Source organism: Notolepis coatsorum (genome assembly GCF_963971535.1).
Source record: "Notolepis coatsorum genome assembly, chromosome: 17".
NCBI classification, from domain to species: domain Eukaryota; kingdom Metazoa; phylum Chordata; class Actinopteri; order Aulopiformes; family Paralepididae; genus Notolepis; species Notolepis coatsorum.
Genome location: NC_140181.1, coordinates 36,827,047 through 36,850,791, shown reverse-complemented (window position 1 = coordinate 36,850,791; position 23,745 = coordinate 36,827,047). Strand labels below are relative to the sequence as shown.

General features: G+C 44.8%; 2 protein-coding genes across 2 annotated transcripts in view; both read right to left on the bottom strand.

Moving 5' to 3' along the window:
- The window catches only part of LOC311244008 (inositol 1,4,5-trisphosphate-gated calcium channel ITPR3-like), a 122,329-nt gene extending 111,497 nt beyond the window's left edge, over positions 1-10,832 (bottom strand). The window contains exons 1-10 of the mRNA XM_084333417.1: positions 10,791-10,832; positions 7,990-8,085; positions 7,508-7,609; positions 6,150-6,236; positions 5,735-5,845; positions 5,130-5,322; positions 4,079-4,198; positions 3,676-3,848; positions 2,817-2,981; positions 269-454 (exon numbers count right to left, since the gene is read on the bottom strand). Of these exons, the coding sequence (XP_084189543.1) occupies positions 269-454; positions 2,817-2,981; positions 3,676-3,848; positions 4,079-4,198; positions 5,130-5,322; positions 5,735-5,845; positions 6,150-6,236; positions 7,508-7,609; positions 7,990-8,085; positions 10,791-10,814 (1,257 nt within the window). The 5' untranslated portion in view covers positions 10,815-10,832. The remainder of the gene's footprint in view (positions 1-268; positions 455-2,816; positions 2,982-3,675; positions 3,849-4,078; positions 4,199-5,129; positions 5,323-5,734; positions 5,846-6,149; positions 6,237-7,507; positions 7,610-7,989; positions 8,086-10,790) is intronic.
- Positions 10,833-10,839: 7 nt separating this feature from the next.
- The window catches only part of itpr3 (inositol 1,4,5-trisphosphate receptor, type 3), a gene marked incomplete at its 3' end in the record, with an annotated part of 178,829 nt that continues 165,923 nt past the window's right edge, over positions 10,840-23,745 (bottom strand). Inside the window, exons 46-47 of the mRNA XM_084333416.1 lie at positions 11,698-11,898; positions 10,840-10,908 (exon numbers count right to left, since the gene is read on the bottom strand). Of these exons, the coding sequence (XP_084189542.1) occupies positions 10,840-10,908; positions 11,698-11,898 (270 nt within the window). The remainder of the gene's footprint in view (positions 10,909-11,697; positions 11,899-23,745) is intronic.

Here is a 23,745-nt window from a genome sequence, read left to right as displayed (position 1 = left end):
TCAATCGAACGGTGACAATCTTAGCTTTCAGGCAATGTATTGGTTCATTGGCATAAAGCATTGAATCGCCTTAAACGAGGCCAAAGTGCCGTGAGTGCAAAACGGGTCGTATAAGACCCAGTGCACGTTAAGAGGTTAAGGTTAGGGGTTACTGCTAGGGGTTTAAGGTTAGGGGTTAAGGCTTTAAGACTAAGGGTTAGGGCTAGCGTTAAGGTAAAGGGTTAAGAGACTGAGGGTTAATGCTAGTGGTTTAAGGAGTTTTACCTGCAGCTATCTGTGGCAGGGGGTCGACCTCCATAATGAAGTCGTCCTTCAGACAGAGGAACCCAACAATGGAGAACAAGTACACCAGGATGAGAGCCAACAGCGCTGTCAGCAAGATGGAACGACCGTTACGAGTCACACTCTTTATCACGTTAAATAACGTCTCCTCACGGTAGATCAAATCAAACAGCTGGAGAGAGAGAGAAAGAGAGAGAGAGAGAGAGGAAGAGAGAGAACGAATAGATAATAATACATAATTTTCTCAGTGATCACAACATCCTGAGTAAAAGCCAAATTGGATTTCTACAGAACCATCGAACCACTGACCACATTTACACCCTCCACACCCTCATAGAAAAATATGTAAATCAAAACAAATCAAATATTTTTTCCGGCTTTGTAGATTTTGAAAAGGCCTTTGATTAAATTAGGCATGAGGGCCTTCTATTCAAATTATTAGAAAGTGGAGTGGGAGGGAAAACCTATGATGTCATTTAAAACGATAACAATAAATGTGCAGTCAAAATTTACAAGAAAATAACAGATTTCTTCCCCCAAAGTCGAGGAGTGATGCAAGGCAACAGTCTTGGTCCAACACTATTTAATATTTATATAAATTAATTGGCAAACATATTGGAGAACGCATCAGCTCCTGGGCCCCGTTCCCCGTACCTGGATAACTGAGTTAGCCGGATAACTTTCGGTTAAGTCTGACTTAAGCCGGACTTTCCGGTTCCCCGTACCTGGATTGTCCAAATCACCATGACAACAGATCCAAAAGTTTGAGCCTGGTCGAAAGCAGGGTTTAAGTTCAAGTTAGCCGGATGAAGCACAGCCACGCCCCCGCAAAGAAAGTGACAGCGCGTTTCCTGAAATTATTCCCACAGTCTAGGATCTGCGTTATACCATTCTGAATTACGTTTTTGTGCTCCATTCTTCCAGAGGGGGCTTTTGAAATGTAAAATAGACCCAAAATGCTGATACTAAATTCACTTTGTCCTAAATAATGCACGTTATATATACCGTGGCGCTCGCTCGGTGCGATGTACACATTATGTGGTTATTTTAATTGTAACTGGGATTAAGATGTCTGATGAGATGCGCTGTTTGACGGATTTGAGAAATTGAATGAGCCGTTGACGTCACATTAATGAATGAGGATGAAGAGATAAAACTTCATTCAAAATAAACACGGGTCTAAACACGGGTCTCTCGTTCATTAATGTATAAAAATGAATTTATCCCATCTGGCACAGTGGCGCAGCGGTAGTGCTCAAGCCTGGCAACCCAGCGACCGGTGTTCGAAACCCCGTGTTTCCAATATAATTTTTTGGAATATAATATTAATGATTATACGCCAAAGTAGCCTGGTTTTAAGTTAAAATATTATAAATCTACATGCATTGAGGATGTCATTCTTTATATAGCTCTCAACGTGCACCAAATTGAATTATTCCTACATCGCAAAAAGAAGGAAAAGACTGGGTTTCGAACCCCGGTCGTCTGCGTGAAAGTCAAAAGAACAACCTGTTACACCACAGTGGAGATAAGTAAAAGATCGACCATACATCAATCAATGGGAAGAGAGCCGTATCGTTATTCTGTATAACAGCTTAACTAATTATTTTCGCTAGCAAGATTTGATTATTCAATCCAGCAGGCAAGTTTAAAGAAATATAATCTGATTGATTGAGGTAATGAGGGACTTAAAATTAGCCTATAGATAACGCATTTAACTTGTCGGCGAGGCGATGAGCCGTACTGCAATATGTTAATAAAGTTTTAAATCAATTAATCAATCAATGCTGCTAGAGAATCAGGATCTCTGCTATCGATACGTGCTGGCTTTTCAACTGGAGCGGCCGCGCGCGCACTTATCCTGGGTCTCAAGTCTGGCTTGAGTTAACGAGACTGAATCCACCTTCGAGGAACAGGAAAATCCCGGCTTCAAACATCGGGTTAACTGAATCTGGATAATGACATCTTGATCGACTTAGTTGAACCAGGTACGGGGAACGGGGCCCTGGCCTCACCCTCAACAACACAGAGATCAAATGTATCATGTATGCCGATGACCGGGTGCTGCCGTCTAACTCCAAGGAGGAACTACAGCAGCTTCTAGATCAGCTGCAACCGTTCTGACAGACCTGGGCCTTGACAGTCAACATGAAAAAGACCAAGATCATGGTGTTCCAGAAAAGGTCCAGATGTCAGGGAAACAGCCTCCAGTTTGTATTGGGCTCCACCACCATAGAACACACACTCGCGCGCGCACACACACACTATACTGTGTATATATTTATATATATATATATATATATATATATATATATATATATATATATATATATATATATATATATATATATATATATATATATATATATATATATAGAGAGAGAGAGAGAGAGAGAGAGAGAGAGAGAGAGAGAGAGAGAGAGAGAGAGAGAGAGAGAGAGAGAGAGAGAGAGAGAGAGAGAGAGAGAGAGAGAAGAGAGAGAGAGACGAGCTGAGAGAGAGAGAGAGAGAGAGACTGTAAATAGATACTGTACCAGTATACTGTAGAAGAGCTCGTGGACACAGAGCCCCAGGGTCGAGGTGAGAACGTAGGCCAGGTGGTAGAGGAACTCTACGTCCATCACCATGGCTTTATACCCCATGATGAAGGTCCCATTGTTCCCTACGAAGCTCACCACAAACACCACCTTGTTGATGAGCTGCAGACACACACACACACACACACACACACACACACACACACACACACACACACACACACACACACACACACACACACACACACACACACACACACACACACACACACACACACACACACACACACACACACACACACACACACACACACACACACACACACACACACACACACCTCTTTTGTGTCAATGTAGGAAGGTCAAATGTTCTGCCGAAATGTAATCAAACAGGAGCTCCACCCACAATGCTATTCAGAATGCAGTTTTGGCTCCTTACATTTTTGGTCACTTCCCTCACAAAAAGCCAAAGTCCCGGATTATACTTTCAATTGGTAGAACAAAGAACCACTCAAATTGTAGCCAACCCCTGTGCGCACACAATGGCGTTTGTCAATTTATGATTGGTTGGTTGGAGAAATGCCTGTCAAAATGGCGTTGGCGTTATTCATTCAAATGGCTACTCCCCTTAAATAGGAGACAAGGTGTCTGCATCCAAATGTTGCCCCAAGTCTCGACTACAATCATGTAAAATCTGATTATTCTTTCCATTTGGGACTTTTGAGTTTTTAAACTAAAGGCGATGGGTGCGCTATCACATATTAAGATTTCAATGTGGCCAATGCGGCCATGTTCGATTATAATGGATTATAGCATGTCAACTGATTACAGGAAGTTCTAGTGTCGTTTTTCTTACATTGAGTGTTCCCAGCAGTATGAGTGTATTTCCGATGCCCAGGTGGTAGATGGATCGCAGTATGAGAGCCATGCTGAGAGGTCTGAGGCCATATCTCTGAGAGAAAAAACCCAAGACGGACAGACCAGCCATGATCCAGAACAACATCAACAGCATGGAGTCATCTATCGCTCCTAGAGAGAGGAGAGGAGAGGACAGGAGAGTGGATGAGGTTGAGGAGAGGAGGAAAGTAGAGGAGAGGAGGAGGGGGACAAGGAGAAGAGAGGAGTATGATAATTTAGGAGTATGATAAATAGTAGTAGTAGTAGTAGTAGTAGTAGTACTGTAGTAGTAGTAGTAGTATTAATACTAGTAGTAGTAGTAGTAATAGTAGTAGTGGTAGTAGCAATAGTAGTATAAATACCTTGTCCAGAGGCATATGGGTAGAAGAAGGCGATGATGAGGTTGATGAAGACAGCCAGGTTGAAGGAGATGGAACCCCACAGAGTCATCCTTCTAGAGAACCAAAACAGCACCGGTATGCCTACACAATACACACAATATTAACACAGCATCATTTACTATCAATATTATTAATATATGGATCCAATAATGTGGATCCAAATAATGTAAAGAAAAGTGTACTTATGTGTCTGTGGTTTAAATGTAGTGTTAAACGACATAATGTTTATATTATTATATTAATGTTAAAAGACAATTTAGAGGAATGAGGCCCTTGGGGTCTCCTGATTGCAATGGTGTACAGTAGCTGTATCAGTAGACTATTTCTGTGTATATCTACCATAATTGCTAATCCATTGAGTCAGTGTTCACACAAATGCTGTGTCAGGATTCCCTCAATACCACACAATCAGACAGAAGCTACTAACCCTACTAACATCAGTACCTACTACATACACAATCAGACACAAGCTACTAACCCTACTACCCCCAGTACCTACACAATCAGACACAAGCTACTAACCCTACTACCCCCAGTACCTACACAATCAGACACAAGCTACTAACCCTACTACCCACACCCAGTAGGTCAAACAGCAGCTCCTACTGTGCAGTAGGCAAGTTACATTTGTGTCCCACCCTGTGTCATAATAATAATAAAAATCACATTGCATGTTATTAGCGTCAACAGTAGCAGTATGCAGCATCTATCTTGGTTGGGTGGTACATCACTTGTGATGAACAGACAATAGTAAACAGTTAATCTACTACACTTGAAAGGCGTATTGTCAGCATGGGGGTTTAAATTGGCTGCTTCCATAATTATTTTGGCTGTAGGTCAGTGAAGTAATGCCTCCAACCTCCATGCTGAAAAGACTGTACTGCAGGGTTTACATACTGAACCTCCGTACTGCGGGAGGTTTCAGACACATACTGTAGTGTATGACTGTGTGTGTGTGTGCATGTGTGTGTGTGTATGTGTGTATCATAAAGTGTATCTCTGTTTCTCTCACTCCGTAGTTTCTTCTGCCACTCCATCTCTCCGTGGAGGAACGAGGTCTGGTCAAAGAAGTGTGTGACCTTTGACCCCTGCTCGTCTTGCTCGGTGGTGTTGAAGACGCGGAACTTTGACTCCTCTGTCAGGAACTCACAGATGGGATGGACAGGAAACACAATCTGTTCCATACTACGATCTTCACGTACTATCTGATAGAGAAAGAGAGATAGAGAAAGAGAGAGAGATAGAGAGAGCGAAAGAGAGAGTAGGGGAGAAAATAGAGAAACAGAAAAAGAGTGAGAGAGATGAAGGAGGAGAGATAGAGAGACAGGACATTGGACATTATAGCTAACATATAGCCTAGCCTAGTTGGTCTGATATATATAAACCTTTTTTAAATAAAAATAATTCTTTCAAAATAATCTGACAGGCCAGATATTATTGCTGGCGGGCCAATTTCGGCCCGCGGGCCGCCTATTGCCGACCACTGCGCTACACCCTCACCCATCATGTCTGTTGCCTTATGTTGCGCCCTTCCACTGAGTGACAACAACTTGGGGGTGTAACATTGTTATTACCTCTATCTGAATAGACTTTGGGTTGTAGTCCTAGTAGTATTACCTCTATCTGAGCAGTCTTTTGGTCGTAGTATTCCAGTGGGTCTTGTTCTACCACAGCAGCTGGAACTGACGACTTCAACATCTGAGACAGAGGCCGATTATTCAGATTCAACTAGAGGGAGAGAGAAAATCAAAGAGAGCATGATTATCCTTCTGCAGTTCCACGTGGGGAAATGGGAAGTAGGGAGGGGTTTACATACCTGCAACATGTAAACAACATTACATTTGTACCCGCAAAAACATTTAAAATGATAGATGAATGAATCAATAAAAAAACAATACTTTTATTCTTCACCTTTCTAAAAGCTGTGGTTGTATTATTACTCTACATAAACATTTTTATCTATAGCACTTTAAATAAAGTAGATTAATATTGAATAGAAATATAACTGAGTAAAAGTATTGGAGGGAGGTACCATAGAGGAGATGCCCTCCTCCCCCTCCTCCTTGCACCTCTTAGGAGGCTTGAGGAGGTGCAGCAGATTCTTGTTGTGTCTGGCCAGCTGGACAAACAAACAAACAAGCAAACAGAATAACATATAAACAACCACTCCTTCACAACAGCTAAATTGCACAGACTGTTTGTGTAGTTGTCTTGTCTTCCAATATGGCTGCCTGGACTGAACCTTTGAAAGAAAACGCCTCGTTTCTGTGCAGCAGTAGAGCAGGTAAAACACTTGAGAAGCATTACTGTTCTCCTGTGACTTGTTTACAAGAGCTAGTAGTAAGACACCTTCATTATTATATTATACAATACACCTGCATATACCTGTTACCTGTTCATTCTTATTTTACTAGGTCAGCTGATGATGGACAGATTATGTTACCACGTCCAAAATCAAATGCTTTAAAGAGGACTGTTGTTTATCGTGCCATCACTCATTGGAATAACTGCCCACTGAACATAAGTAAATTGAATAGTAAAGTGTCTTTCAAATACCACCTGAGAATGCACTACTTAAATATGTGAGCAAAATATTCTGATGTTGATAATGATGTCTACAATGTAGATTATCATTGTTAATTGTGATTGTCATATGTATCTCATGTTGTTATGTTCTGTGTTTTGTGTTGTCTTTCTGTGTGGACCCCAGGAAGACTAGCTCGCCACTTAGGTGACAGCTAATGGGGATCCTTTTAAACAATAAACAACAATAAACTCTGTATGATAGCATGTACAATAATGCTGTATCTATCTATCTATCTATCTATCTATCTATCTATCTATCTATCTATCTATCTATCTATCTATCTATCTATCTATCTATCTATCTATCTATCTATATATATATATATATATATATATATATATCTATATATACACACACATTTGTCTGTACATACCTGCATATAATCCTTTTTACATACCTGTATATATTTGTACATATCCCTTACCTACTCTTACTAGTTACGCTGCTGGCCAGTATGACTTACTGCCATGTGCACTCCTGTAGTTTATACTTGTATCACTGTACATATTATTATTAATACTACAACTCTGTACTGTACATACATCTGATTAGCACTATCACTCAGTAGTACTCATGTATATGTTATGTTATACCCAGTTTAATCACCTGTACATTGTATATTACTATTGCACTTTATGTATACTGTACTGTACTAATCTAATCAAATGTAATTGTTGATATATTTCTCATATTATCAACACATAGCAACCCTTGTTTCTTCCAAGATGAAGGACAAATTAGGCATTACAAACGTTCTGTGAAAGGCCTCTATCGTTGAGCCAATGGTAGAGCACCGTTTCTACCTGAAGTGCCAGGATGTAGATGTTATGTCCCACCTCCCTGGGAGACACCTCCCCCCCGTCACACTCAGCCTCCTGCTGGTAGGCCTTCTTTATCACCTCCACCTGCGCACACACACACACACGTACACATACACACAGACACAGGAGAGAAAGAATGAGAGAATGATGGATGGAGGGAGGGACGAATAGAGAGAGAGAGATAGATAGATAGATAGATAGATAGATAGATAGATAGATAGATAGATAGATAGATAGGTAGGTAGGTAGGTAGGTAGGTAGGTAGGTAGGTAGGTAGGTAGGTAGGTAGGTAGTAGATAGATAGATAGATAGATAGATAGATAGATAGATAGATAGATAGATAGATAGATAGATAGATAGATAGATAGATAGATAGATAGATAGATAGATAGATAGATAGATAGATAGATAGATAGATAGATAGATAGATAGATAGATAGATAGATAGATAGATAGATAGATACCAGTTCTCTAGGACGGAGGTTCAACAGGATTCTCTCTGCATTCTCACTATCATGACGACTCTCCATCAGAGCCAATAGCAGCTTGGAGGCGTTGTCCTGACGAACACAGAGTGCAACAGTGCAGTGTAAGCATTGTATAATGTAGTATACTATAGGTAGAGTATAGTATTATAGTATAGTATTATAGTATAGTATTGTAGTATAGTATAGTATTATAGTATTATAGTATAGTATTATAGTATAGTATTATAGTATAGTATTATAGTATAGTATATTATAGTATAGTATTATAGTATAGTATTATAGTATAGTATAGTATTATAGTATTGTATAGTATTATAGTATATTATAGTATAGTATTATAGTATAGTATTATAGTATAGTATTATAGTATTAGAGTATAGTATAGTATTATAGTATAGTATTATAGTATAATAGTATAGTATTATAGTATAGTATAGTATTATAGTATAGTATTATAGTATAGTATTATAGTATAGTATATAGGGATGCTCGATATTGGCTTTTTTACGGATACCGATATACCGATATTGTCCAACTCTTAATTTCCGATACCAAGATCAACCGATACCGATATATGCAGGGTCCCCCCCCCCCCCCCCAAATTGGAATAATTTCAGGTAATTACCATTACATATCTCTTGTTGTGGAATTAACACAACATTATGCATACTTTTGACAATAAATAAAATCAGAATTTGTTCTTACTTGCTTGCCTGGGTAAATAAAGGTTATAGAAATGTAAAAAAAAAAACGATACAGATATTTTCCGATATCACATTTGAATGCCAATATCGGCCGATAATATCGGACATCCCTAATAGTATAGTATTATAGTATATTATAGTATAGGAGAACAGGAGACACGGCGTTCCTTTACCCAACACCTCACCTCCCCCACCAGAACTGGCTCGTGCACTCCCCCCCCCCCCCCCCCCCCCCCCGGTCCCATCCTCTGGCGCTGCATGACGGCTGCCTCGGGTGAGGGATCACTCCCACCCAGGGAGCGAAATTAACTTTTTGACTCACCGGCCAGTGGCGGGTAGATGGGAAGAGTCTACCCGCCAAGCATATTTCTTACCTGCCAATATATATTTTATATATACAATTTTTTTTTAAATAAAATATATATTATATAATCATACTTGTAGTTATATTATCTGCGAGACATCGCCACCACGCAATAAGTCAAAATGCTTGCTATCTGCAAACAGCTCCACTGTCTGTTTTGGCTGTGTTGCTCTTCTAGAAAAATAATCCTTTCAGGGTTGCCTATTGAAATACTGTACACTTTCCTACTGTACACTTTCCTGATTAATTGAAATGGGGGACCCTGATGTAAACAAGACGAAAGTCTTTCTCTGGTCTGCATCCCCTTAACAATTGTGTGTATTGAGCTGTACTGTATTGTACCCATTCTGCAATCTGTTAATAAAGTTTTCAATCAATCAATCAATCACACCTCCAGTACAGAAACATTGTTTGAGTTTGCGTGTCAGGTAGACCATTGATTGACAGTCGAGTCTGCCAATTACATCACATCGCTTGCACTCCGGTGCTGCAGCTGGACCCATTGCCCATCTCTGCTGTTGATAACGCTAGCCAAGTTATTATACACACAGATACACAGTGGGCCAGTGACTTTGGTGTAGGGGTGTAACAATGCATCGATCCTAAGGGGGAAATTCAACTGCATCGATTTGAAAATGTTAGAATAGATTATCGCAATTTTAATGTGTACACGTTATGTTATTGTCATGTCCGTTACAGCCAACACACCGACATACGCTACTGCATCAACGTTATGATTAACAAAGCAAGGCATTCGTTTTGTTGCATTAACGTTATATTACTATTGCTATCGATAAATCTAGGTGTTCTAAAATCTATTGCTATTGGTAAGAGAGACTATAATAAGTTGGTGTCTCGGAAAACGAGAGCCCTGATCGCGGAGTTTCAGGAAGTAAACAAGAAAAATGAGAGCTTCCGATTGGTCATTTGCTTTATTTCCCATGAAACCAGTCACTTCACTCTACTGTGATTGGACCGTTGGCTTGAGTGCAATGTGGGACTTGTAGTTTTTTAACGATCTCGCAGCGGAGGAAAAAAAAGACGAGAGAGGCTATAATCTGTATTCGCACAGCGTGCGCGTAATTGATTTTTACCGTTCGCATACAAATATTTTTAGGGGCCTGCTTATGAACTGCACGTCTACACGCCACACGGCGGGCAGCCCTCTAAGTGTCATGCGCCAAAGGTAAAAACAGACCGCCCCTGGCGGGCGGCGGGCTTTAGTTTCGGTCCCTGCTCCCACCCCCCTTCAACCCTGTAACAACCCCATCCCACCCCCCCTCCTCCCGTAAATGGCGCCGCCTAGGCCGGCTGCCAGTCTGTTTGCGGTGGTGAATATGGATATGTTTGTCTCAAGGCTAGCCCTACATGCGTCATCAAAGCGCATGTAGGTGTTTTTATGCTCTGTACCATTATTACTATCTAAACTGTAATAATTGTGGAATATTACTGTAATGAGCTGTATGTGTATGATCCAAGCGTTCTATGATCCTCATAGGACACATAACAGAAAAAAGCATTCCATGTGAAAGTATTCTGTATTTTTGCATGTCAAATAATAAAGAACCTTGAACCTTGAGTATTATAGTATAGTATTATAGTATAGTATTATAGTATAGTATAGTATATTATTATAGTATAGTATAGTATTATAGTATAGTATAGTGTAGTATAGTGTATTAAAGTATATGGGCTTGTTTATTTAATACCTTTAGCTGTAGTACCATCTCCATGCTGTAGCGACACAGAGGGCTGATGTCATTTGTCATTGAGGATCAGAGCTGTGATGATGTCAATACCATTGGACTCATGGGTCACGATGCACGTCTGGAACACACACACACGCGCGCGCACACACGAGCACACCCACGCACACACACACACACATGCACACACACACACACACACACACACAAATACACACAGTTGTTATCGATCAATTTATGATCCCTCCACATCAATAGTCCTTGGTACCTGGTACCTGGTTCTCCTGGCATGGTCCTGACAGTACTATGTTTGGTTAGTCTACCTGGTTCTCCTGGCATGGTCCCTGACAGTACTATGTTTGGTTAGTCTACCTGGTTCTCCTGGCATGGTCCTTGGCAGTACTATGTTTGGTTAGTCTACCTGGTTCTCCTGGCATGGTCCTTGACAGTACTATGTTTGGTTAGTCTACCTGGTTCTCCTGGCATGGTCCTGACAGTACTATGTTTGGTTAGTCTACCTGGTTCTCCTGGCATGGTCCTTGGCAGTACTATGTTTGGTTAGTCTACCTGGTTCTCCTGGCATGGTCCTTGGCAGTACTATGTTTGGTTAGTCTACCTGGTTCTCCTGGCATGGTCCTTGGCAGTACTATGTTTGGTTAGTCTACCTGGTTCTCCTGGCATGGTCCTTGGCAGTACTATGTTTGGTTAGTCTACCTGGTTCTCCTGGCATGGTCCTTGGCAGTACTATGTTTGGTTAGTCTACCTGGTTCTCCTGGCATGGTCCTTGGCAGTACTATGTTTGGTTAGTCTACCTGGTTCTCCTGGCATGGTCCTTGGCAGTACTATGTTTGGTTAGTCTACCTGGTTCTCCTGGCATGGTCCTTGACAGTATTATGTTTGGTTAGTCTACCTGGTTCTCCTGGCATGGTCCTTGGCAGTACTCAGTGAGTGTCTCCAGGGTCTGAGTGATGAGGTGGACGTTGGACTCGTTGATGTAAAGACCCAGTAGGCCCAGCCCTCCGGTCGTACTGCCACACATGATGTCCAGGAACTGGAGCGTCTCACACACCAAGTTATAGTTGGTTTTATTGTTCTGACGGCGCAGGAAGTTCTGGAGTTAGAGAGAAACAAGAAAGGGTAGTGAGAGGATATATTTCTCTGTTGCTTCCCAAGCAGAAAAACATTAAGAACCATTTGTTCAGTGAGTCAGTCAGTTAGCCAGCTAGCTAGCTAGCCATAGTTACATAAAAACATTTTATATATCATTATGTCATCGGCTATACTGTCCAATCCCTTTACACAATTCAGTATCAGTCCACGTCTGAAAAAAAAAAAGCAGCTACAATGAGAGAAGATCCTTTCTTCTGGCACCACACAATTAAAACACACATGTCCAGAGTCAAAACCCTGTACCAGCAAAGATGAGTGCTAACATAACTAAACACTACTCCACTTCACTTCCTGTCCACCTGTCATCCGGCAGCAGCGTTAACTTATCTAGTTCTCTAGTAACGATGTGGCTAGTGTCTGTGAAAATGATTGATTATGTACATTGAATGAATGCCGTCATGGTCATAGGCCTGATTTTATATTTAATATTTTAATAAGACATGGGTGTCCCGTCTGATTAGCTACTTGCTAAGCTATCCTGGTGCGGTTATTTCATGGTGACAAGTTGACGTCACACAGCCAGACACGTTATATACTTCAACAAAGAGTAGAGCTAAGATAACTGAACACTACTTCAACAAAGAGTAGAGCTAACATAACTGAACACTACTTCAACAAAGAGGAGAGCTAACATAACTGAACACTACTTCAACAAAGAGGAGAGCTAACATAACTGAACACTACTTCAACAAAGAGGAGAGCTAACATAACTGAACACTACTTCAACAAAGAGGAGAGCTAACATAACTGAACATAACTAAATGTTAATAATCAGCCCAATCTTTAAACATGCTTGACTAGATGATTAGCATGCTTTTCACTAGTGATTCTAAATTACCTGTATGACTAGTTAGCTAGTGATTCTAACTGAGTTGTAGGACTAGTTAACTAGTGGTTGTAACTAACCTGTATGCCTAGTTAACTAGTGGTGTTAACTGACCTGTAATACTAGTTAACTAGTGATTCTAAATTACCTGTAGGACTAGTTAACTAGTGACTGTAACTAACCTGTAGGACTAGTTAGCTAGTGGTTATAACGGCCCTGTAGGTCTTGGTTGTGGTTGTGGTTGTAACTAACCTGTAGGTCCTGGTTGTGGTTTTAACCTGTAGGTCCTGGTTGTGGTTTTAAACTGTAGGTCCTGGTTGTGGTTTTAACCTGTAGGTCCTGGTTGTGGTTTTAAACTGTAGGTCCTGGTTGTGGTTTTAACCTGTAGGTCCTGGTTGTGGTTTTAAACTGTAGGTCCTGGTTGTGGTTTTAAACTGTAGGTCCTGGTTGTAACTAACCTGTAGGTCCTGGTTGTGGTTGTAACTAACCTGTAGGTCCTGGTTGTAACTAACCCGTAGGTCCTGGTTGTAACTAACCTGTAGGTCCTGGTTGTGGTTGTAACTAACCTGTAGGTCCTGGTTGTGGTTGTAACTAACCCGTAGGTCCTGGTTGTAACTAACCTGTAGGTCCTGGTTGTGGTTGTAACTAACCCGTAGGTCCTGGTTGTAACTAACCTGTAGGTCCTGGTTGTGGTTGTAACGAAAGGTTATCCTATAACCTAGTTATATGAATACTGGCTGAGCGTCTCGCTCTTCGCCATTATGCGATAACTCTTATCTCCTAGCACATAATGTGCTCACGAAACAAACAAATACACTCACATGCAGGTGACCAGGCCACGCCACTGCGTCCCACTATATGACGCCGGACATGGTCACATTCCACCTTCCTCCGAAAGATTTCCAACACGGAAAACCCATCCAAGGGACCTCAGGGCGCTAAGAGCGAGAGTATATTATCATACTGGCAATCGCGTCTCGCTCTTCGCCATTATGAGATATGGGGCAGAGCAGACACGTGGCCCGACAAGTGTACCCCCTAAGGGCCCGTAAGCCCCAGCCAGGGAGGAGGGGAGTCCCGTCCACCCACCCGTCCTAACGGGGGGGGAGGCAGTCAACTCCACCAAAGTGCGAAAAAAAGGGGGAACCAGACACCCCTGAAAATGCACAGCACAGGCGGGACCACGTGTGACACAGCACCCCGTGGCACACACCCACACACCCCTGTTAGCCCACCAAATGGTGGGACGCAGGAGAGGTCCCAGACCTCAGAACCGCCTGGGAGACAGAACCCCCAGTCATGTCCACGAGGTAAAACTTAACGAAGGCACCCGGGGAGGACCAGGAGGCCACAGCACAGATGTCCTCGACCGAGGCCCCCCCTAACAGGGCGGCAGAGGCCGCCACTCCACGAGTCGAGAGCGCCCTGACGCCCCCGGGGGGGGACCTGTCCAGCCAATGTGTAGCAAAGGGCAATGCCCTCGCACAACCAATGTGACAGGCGCTGCTTGGACAGCGCTTCACCCGCACGAGGGCCACCGTAACAAACAAACAAACAAACAGTTGATCGGAAGCCCTGAGATCCTGCGTCCGACTGAGGTAAACCCCCAGTGCACGGACAGGACATGACAGGTGAAGGCCCGCCTCCAACTCACTAGCATGAGGAGGCGGATGAAATGCCTGAACCACAATATCCCTGGAGCGAAAAGAGCTCCGGATATTCTTTGGCACGAAGACTGGATTAGGCCTCAGAATCGCACCGATATTGGCCCGAATAGACAGACACTCAGGCCGCACCGAGAGAGCACACAGCTCACCCACGCACTTAGCGGAGGTGATGGCCAAAAGGAACGCAGTCTTAAAAGACAGCTGCTCCAATGGCGCTTGCTCAAGAGGCTCAAACGGGGCCTCCGACAACCGGCCCAGGACCAGTTGGAGGTCCCAACTCGGAGACAGAGAACGTTCCACAGACTTGAGACACCGAGCGCCAAGCAGGAAACGTTTCACAAGAGGGTGGCTGAACATCGTACTGCCCCCAAAACCCACATGACAAGAGGATATAGCTGCGGCGGATAGACTGGAGGAAGGAAAGAACAGTGTCCAGGAAGCAGGACACCGGATCCAGGCCCCCAACCTTACACCACTCTGGAAAAGCACACCCACGTAAACCGCGATAGTGGACGGAGCGCGCGCGTTCCGGATGGTGTCGACCACAGTAGAGTTAAGACCCATTCCCTCCAGCCTCACCCTCTCAGCAGCAAAACCTTCAATGCGATCCGTGTGCCTGAGAGAGGGCCCGCGGCGACCATGGAACAGGCCACAGCGGGGCTACCAAGAGCTGGATCAGGACCTGGAACCACACAGCCATGCCCCGGTCCGGCGCGATCAGGATCAAAGTCCTGCACTCCCGACGTACCCGTTCCAACAGCTGAGCTATCAGGTGTATGGGGGGGAACGCGTACAGACTGACCGAGAACCACAAGGGGCACTGGTGGGACTGTCTGCTCGCAAACAGATCCACCGTGGCCTCCCCGAAGCGGTCCCAGACCTGTCTGACTATGTCTGGACGTAGTCCCCACTCGTCGGGATGAGGACCGCCCCGCGACATCACATCTGCGCCCACATTCTCCTTGCCAGGGATGCGTCTATATTAAAGCCAGCCCAAGAGTGCCTCCGCATTCGCCTGATTGGCCCCGGTAACGCAATGCAATGCGCATTTTCTCAGTACAGTTGACAGCTGGGCTGTGTTAACGTTACAATGTACAGTCGCACGAAATAACGTTATGAATACCTGAAATAACATAACGTTACAAAGTACAGTTGACAGCTGGGCTGTGTTAACGTTACAATGTACAGTCGCGCGAAATAACGTTATGAATACCTGAAATAACATAACGTTACAAAGTACAGTTGACAGCTGGGCTGTGTTAACGTTACAATGTACAGTTTCTGACAGCTGGGCTCGTGAAATAACGTTATGGCGTTATGAGTGAATCTGGTCCTCGTTTGGATAATATGTATTCCATTTCCGGGAGTGAGTGGCAAAAAAGAAAATGCGCATTGCATTGCGTTACCGGGGCCAATCAGGCGAATGCGGAAGCACTCTTGGGCTGGCTTTAATATAGACGCGCCAGGGATGTGGAGCGCCCTCAGGCTGCGCAGATTGAGAGATGCCCATAGCCAGAGCTCGACCGCCGCCCGGTGCAGACGGATGGAGCGTACTCCTCCCTGTCTGTTGATATACGATGCTGTCGTCGTGTTGTCCGTCCTGACCAACACGTGCTCGCCCACCACCAGGTGGCCGAACTGCTTGAGGACCAGAAGGACCGCCTTCAATTCCAACACATTGATATGCAGTGCAGACCGGCAGCATGGTACGTCCAGCTGCCCCCTACTGCGTTGGTCCGACAGGTCCCCCCCATCCCGTGAGGGAGGTGTCGGTGAAGACCGTGACGTGTGATAGCCTGCTGCCCATGGAGATCCCGCTGGTGAGGGTACCAGTCCTCCCCCAGTGGTCGAGATCCCCCAGTACTGACACGGGAACCTTCAGTCGCTTCCACTTGCCTCTCACCAGGTCTATTTTCATACGGGAAAACCACCTCTGTATCCTCCTCATGAAGAGGAGGCCAAGAGGGACCACATAGTGAGCAGATGCCATCATACCGAGCAGGCGCATCACGGACAGCGCCGTAACCGTCCTGCCAGGACGGAACCCCCTGAGCGCGCCGAGAATATCCTCTCGCCGTCACTCTGAGAGGGTTGCCCTCATGGGCATTGAGCTTAGAACCAAGCCCAAGGACTCCACCTGTTGACTGGGAAGAGGAGTACTCTTCTTCCAGTTCACAGCTAAACCTAGACTGGTGAGGAATTCCAACACCAGCCTGGTATGAGACCTGGCAACCTCCTCCGACCGGCTGAGGAGCAGAATGTCGTCGAGATAGAAAATAACTTGTATCCCCTGACGACGTAGAGGCTCCAGCGCGGTCTCCACGCACTTGGTGAATGTGCGAGGGGCCAGAGAGTAGCCGAATGGCAGCCTCTGGTATTTGTACGCTACACTCTGAAAAAGGAAGCGAAGGAATTTCCTGTGAGGAGGGAAGATCGGGATGTGAAAGTACGCATCCTTCAGGTCTATGGAGGTGAACCAGTCTCCCACTCTGACAGCGCCTATCAGGTGTTTGACGGTCAACATCCTGAACCGCCTCGCCACAATCAGCCGATTGAACGCAGACAGATCCAGAATAGGTCTGACACCTCCCGATTTCTTGGGCACTAGAAAATACCGGGAGTAAACGCCACGCATCGCATCCTCCTTTGGGACCACGACGATGGCTTGCTTCGCCAACAGAGATTGGATCTCGTCAGCCAGAGCTGTCACTACTGCTGACCCTGACAATAGGGTCTGCAACACAAGTCCCCGCCTCAGCGTTCTCTCCATCCACCTCGACATATGGCACTGTTGTAGCCATATGTGATGATAATCCCAAAGCGCACCCGCCGCCACTTGACGCTAGTCCGCCAGGAACCATAGATAGGAGGCCCGGTCCCACCCGCTGTGCGTTGCCAACCCCGGACTCGCCAACCGCGCGAGCAGGGCGTCTCGCGGAGCCGGGATATCGCACCCTGACACTACCAACGAGGCAATCGCACCCAAGGGGGGACCCCGACAGAAAGGGCCGGTCTGATACGGGGGAAGCTGCCATCACACTGGGTGACATAAACTCCCCCACTAAACATCTCCCCGGCATGTACTGTTGAGGAAAGCCTGCTCTGCAGCTGGACATGCAAGGCGTGTGGTCCCCACACTGCCCGATAAGGTAGGTTCCTACACACCGTAGCCCTGCAGTGATATTACTACCACCCAAACCACGCATGCCTGACTGACCACCGCCGGTCTTCCGGCCGTGGGAGGCACTAACGTGATACCCGGCCTGGCGAGGGCGGGGCTGGGGGAACTCACGCTGCGACCTCCTGGGTCTTGAGTTCCCCCGCTGACAACCTTCTTCGTTGACAGACACAACACCAGGCTCACCAAACACAGACGCAGAACATGTGGCGTGGGAGCCGCTTGACAGCACAGCATTCTCACAGGCAGACCCAGGCCTAGCTAGCAACTGGGTGTCAGCCGCTGTCCCCATGAGAAGCGAAACGTGGGGCCGCTTGCGCTTCGCTGAAGGCATGCGGCCCGCAGCCAAAGGGGACAAATCAGAGCCCGTATCCCGCTGGTGTTGGGGGGGGAGTGACCGGAGAGCATGCTAGACACAGCTAGACGGCAACGTTTTTTTAGGGCGTGCTCATCTAATGTAGCCGATCCCTCGGCCACCAAGGATGTCGGCCTTGTGATCACCTGTTGTCTTTGTGCCCAGGGTACCTCAGGCAAGGGAAACATGGCCGCTAGGTCAAATACCGCCCGCGCTCCTGCGGAAAGACCAAAGAGTCCCTCTGCGGAGAGGAGAGCCCTGAGGAGGAGAAGCCTTTTCTCCTCCTCAAAGGAAGACTGCTCCAACCAAAGATGTCTGTGAACAAGCGTTGACAGCATCCTAGTCCTCCCTGCGGTTATAGCTTGCGACTGGGTTAAAAGCTGTATAACCTCAAAAACGCGTGCAATGTTTTCGACGTCGGCTGGCCCTAAGGCCCCACTACCCGACACCATTGTGGACAGAAAAGCAGCCAACTGAGCAATGATACTGGTCGCCGCTAAATTACGTCCTGCGGCGGTATAAACTTCATCAGCCCATACAGCCACCTGCCGGGCCGACTCGCCCACTGGCGTCGGCTTCCGGGTGAGACACCATTCAACCATGCCAGGGCAAATGACTGATGCTACCTGGTTCTCTAGCCACGGCACACCTGCCTTGCGCCCTGTCGTCAGCCCATCCACCCGTATAAAGGGTAAATAAGCCTCAGCAAAACCCCCCACATTAGACATCGATTGACCTTCAGCAATGAAACGGTTAAGAGGAGGGAAGAGTGGCGACAGCCCACGGCGGGGAACAAAGGAACGGCATCCCAGCATTGTAGCATTAGCCGCGCGCTCTAGGATAGTTGGGAAAACACCCAAAACAGAGTCATGACGACCATGTTTTCCCAAATATCCTGCCCCTCGCGCCAATACATCACTCAGCTGTCTCACGGGACAACGAGCAGTATTACTCATGCTAGTATCAATGCCTGATAGCGCAGGCCCTACCTGTGCACGACGTAGCTCGACTGCTAACCGTCGCGCGACGTCCCTCGGTCCGCTGTCACGAGACGAGGAAAACCCAGGACAGGCCCGATGCGCTGTTAGGATGTGCCGAGAAGATTCCAGGGGCTGGTGAACCTCTGGCGAATACCCAACATTGTGTAATTTCTCCCTGCGTTTCATAACAACTAGTTCACGGAGTGCACTGCTACTTCCGTGTTGGAAACAAGAAGAGGAAGGTGGAGTGTAACCATGTCCGGCGTCTATATAGTGGGACGCAGGGGCGTGGCCTGGTCACGTGCATGTGAGTGCATTTGTTTGTTTCATGAGCACATTATGTGCTAGGAGATCATAATGGCGAAGAGCGAGACGCGATTGCCAGTATGATAATATAACTATCCTGTAGGTCCTGGTTGTGATTGTAACTAACCAGGTCCTGTTTGTAACTAACCTGTAGGTCCTGGTTGTGGTTGTAACTAGGGATGCCCCGATCACGTTTTTTGCCACAGATACCAATCATCACCGATCGTCTATGAGCCATATCGGCCGATACACTGCCGATACCGATCGTTTTTGGCTTAAATTCTTTTTTTATTATTTAAATATATACTTATTTTTTAATTTATTATAAAATATATGTATTATATAATTATACTTGTAGTTGTATTATCTGCGAGACATCACCACCACGCAACAAGTCAAAATGCTCTCTATCTGCAAACAGCTCCACTGTCTGTGTGTATACTCTGACTAACAGGGTCTGAAATGTATAAGATGTTCGCAGTGTTGTTATGAAGCATGATAGCTAATTAGCTAACAGCTGCAAAAACGAATAATGTCAAGACATTGATATCAGGAGCTATCTGTAGCTACTGCTAGCCGACTAGATACCGTTAGACAATGCATCATGTATTAAACTAAAGTGAACTATTTAGTTTACTGGGTCATTTAGTTTAAACAGTGAGCTAACGTTAGCTACCTAGCTAACGGAGCTGCTCATGCAGACTATTGCCGGAGCTTGTTGATATCAGGAGCTATCAGTAGCTAGCCAGCTAGATACCGTTAGACAATGCATCATGTATTAAACTAAAGTGAACTATTTAGTTTACTGGGTCATTTTGTTTAAACAGTGAGCTAACGTGAGCTAACGTTAGCTACCTAGCTAACGGAGCTGCTCATGCAGACTATTGGCGGAGCTTGTTGACATGACGGGTCTGGAAGGGGGAGGAGGAGGGGCAGTGTGCTGCAGCAGCAGATGTGTGCCTGAGAGAGAAGTCAGCGAGAAGTCAGCGAGACATTGATATCAGGAGCTATCTGTAGCTACTGCTAGCCGGCTAGATACCGTTAGACAATGCATCATGTATTAAACTAAAGTGAACTATTTAGTTTACTGGGTCATTTAGTTTAAACAGTGAGCTAACGTGAGCTAACGTTAGCTACCTAGCTAACGGAGCTGCTCATGCAGACTATTGCCAGAGCTTGTTGATATCAGGAGCTATCAGTAGCTAGCCAGCTAGATACCGTTAGACAATGCATCATGTATTAAACTAAAGTGAACTATTTAGTTTACTGGGTCATTTTGTTTAAACAGTGAGCTAACGTGAGCTAACGTTAGTGTAACTGATGGGTTACAAAACCCTGACTGTATTAAAGATTGTGATAGATTAAACCACTGCTAGTTATGTACTTAGTATTACTTGCCAGACAGTACAACTAATTATGGCAGACACTCATAATAACACGGCACAGTGACAAAGAAATATCATTGAGGGTATTTATTATTATGCAGCAAATTGTACAGATATGAGAATTAAGGTTGCGCTTGTTTGGCGAAGAATATGCATAAGTCAGTCAGTAGCAAAAGTCAGTGGGAATAGAATAATTCCTACGATGGGGTACTAGGCTAACGCCGCCTGGCGTAGGATGGCAATTATAGGGGGAAACGCTGGTACCGCTGGAGACAAGGGGTTTCCTCCCAGAGATGTAAGCTCTGGAGGAGAGAGGAATGTTCGGATACTCAGTCTGATCAATTGAAGAAGAAGGGGGTTCACGTACAGAATCCAGTCCTTGTAATCCAAAACTCAGCCACAAGCAATAACTGTAATCCAATTGCACGATATCAATGATGATAGCCAGCTAGCCTCGGTCCACGAAGCCAGCCCGAAGTAGATCCTCACGGTGGTTAAATCCAAACGACAGTGGGTATTAACGATGCTCTTCTCCAAGGGTAGTACGTTCCACAATCACTATAATCCAACCAATACTGGTTCTGCAATCGCCGCCGTCGGTTCCAATATGCACATGTCCAGTAGGTTCTCCGACTAGGCCTCCTCGTGTACTGGCACCAATGTATTTAGTCCACGCACACTGGCTAAGGTTCCACTAGCTAAACGAACGAACTGCTGGGTAATGCTGCACACAAACAAACTGCTGTTGGCACGATACACAATAAATTAACGACTCTTTACTTCACATTAAGCTAAGTCGAACTTGACGTTACTGCATTAAATCTGACACTTTTACTATTCACTTCGCACGTGGTTCTCAACGCTCTGTTAGACGAACTGCTTCTCACTACATTAGAATCACACTGAACTTGATGAACAGCTACTGTTCGCACCTGCCGCCGTATATATACTTAAGTGGCTTTCTAGTGCCGAACCTCAGTTCTCGTCTCGAATCAATGCGCCGTCTCCAGGCATGTTGCAACATGCCCGGACTCGCCTTTGAACCTGACTTTAGGGGCTCGCCGTCTGGCGCCGATAGCGTTATCCAATAAGGAAAGCGAATATTACTAGGATTCAAACGCAGGCTTAAAGGGATATAACGTGTATATATAAATAATATACAAGGTATATAAAACAATAAATGTAGATTCTCAGCTTTAATCTGGCCCTTCACAACAGTTAGCTACCTAGCTAACGGAGCTGCTCATGCAGACTATTGGCGGAGCTTGTTGACATGACGGGTCTGGGAGGGGGAGGAGGAGGGGCAGTGTGCTGCAGCAGCAGATGTGTGCCTGAGAGAGAAGTCAGCGAGTGAGAACTTCGCTGAGAATTGGATCATGTTTTCCGCGCGTCTTCGATCGGTTTTCACGATCTGCGAAAATAAAGCATTATCGGAATTCACCGATCTCATATTTATACTGATTAACGGCCGATTCCGATCGCCAGGCCCGGACTGGCCATCGGGAGCACCGGGAGTTTTCCCGGTGGCCTAGCCAGCACAGATAAAAAAAAATATATTATATATAAAAAAAATAATATTATATATTTTTTTTATTATATATATATTTTTTTGCCAGGTCATTGTTTCTAGTTGTGGCGGCGGCGCGGCGCGATAGTTAGATAACCTAGGTGGGTGGGGAACAACCAGGATTTCACTGTCTGCGACAGATCTGCGACGCGGATCACACACACACAATGGAGCCGTGCTGCCGCTTGTGATTGGTGGAGGCGGGACCAGGCGATACAACTGATTGACAGCGGAGGCGGCGAATGGAATGGCAGATGGCACTCAGATGCAGAATAACAGCCAGGCAATGAGCCAGGTAGTGAGGGACTCGGGAGAGATACAGTAGAGTCAAGATGGACAGTGGAAGAAAGAGAAAGGGTGGAGGAGAGAGGGATAAAACAAAGAAAAAGAAAGGCCCTTACAGGAGATGCTGCTAAATCCGGCAACATTTATCAAATGTTTTCTTGCACCAAGGTCAAGGAACCAGCAGGTTAGTCAGTGATAAAAATAAACATGTGGATGTTAGCTAGCTAACATTACCATGCAATGCATCATCCCCCCTGTCAAAAGCCCAATGTTAAATCTGCCAAGAAACAAATAAATAATTTAACCCTTGTGTCTGAAAACTAAAGTGTTATACTCTTACCATATTAGGGGACTAAATTGAAAAACGCCATAAAAAGATTATATGTTGAAATAATTTCCCACTTTCTTTTCCATAAATATTTTATTCAATTTCAGATTAAAAATGAAATACTCCAACTTTTCTGAAAGGAGTTGTTAAATCTGACATTACAAAAAACAACATGTGGTGGTTATGATTGGGGCTGAAGTTGAATAAACTATTTATGAAATTTATGATTACACACCTTTGCCACATATATTGGCTACAAACATAATCACTGCAAAGTTATCAAAAAAATAAGAATCTGATCAGACACAAGGGTTAAGTTGTTGTTCCCTTTCTAATTTCCTCAAAAACATCTAGTCTAGTTAATGTGATCAATATTATTTGACAATTGATGCTTTTTGTTGGAAATTTCAGTCAGTGAGCTCATACTTTGAGCTCATTTTATAGTTAAAATGATTGAGACAACGCAATCTTCTGTCTTCGTTGAGCATGAATGCGTGTGCTCACCACACGCGATACATGTGTCACTATTCTGGCAGTGGCTACTGTTATTATAGTATTGTAATGACAGGTCTGTTATTTAATGTTTGTGTAAAGGGCTATTTTAACTGTTGATGGGTAGTGCATCAGTAAAGTGAATATGGTATTTTGCTCTTGCTCTGTTTGAATAGGTGGAGAGAGTGGTTAACTGTATTATAATAGTAAATAGACAAATATGTTGTGCTCTTGCTTTTTTCTTTTTGAAGGTGGAGAGAGTAGCATTGCTAGTGCAACAACAGTTTTATTTGAGGTTCATAACAGTACATTGTACTAAGCAATTGTTGGCTCATTAGTTTGTGATTCACATGCACTAAAATTCACCAGAATGCAGGCAATTAAGTCTTTGTAACAAAAAATGTCCTGGTGGGGGACCC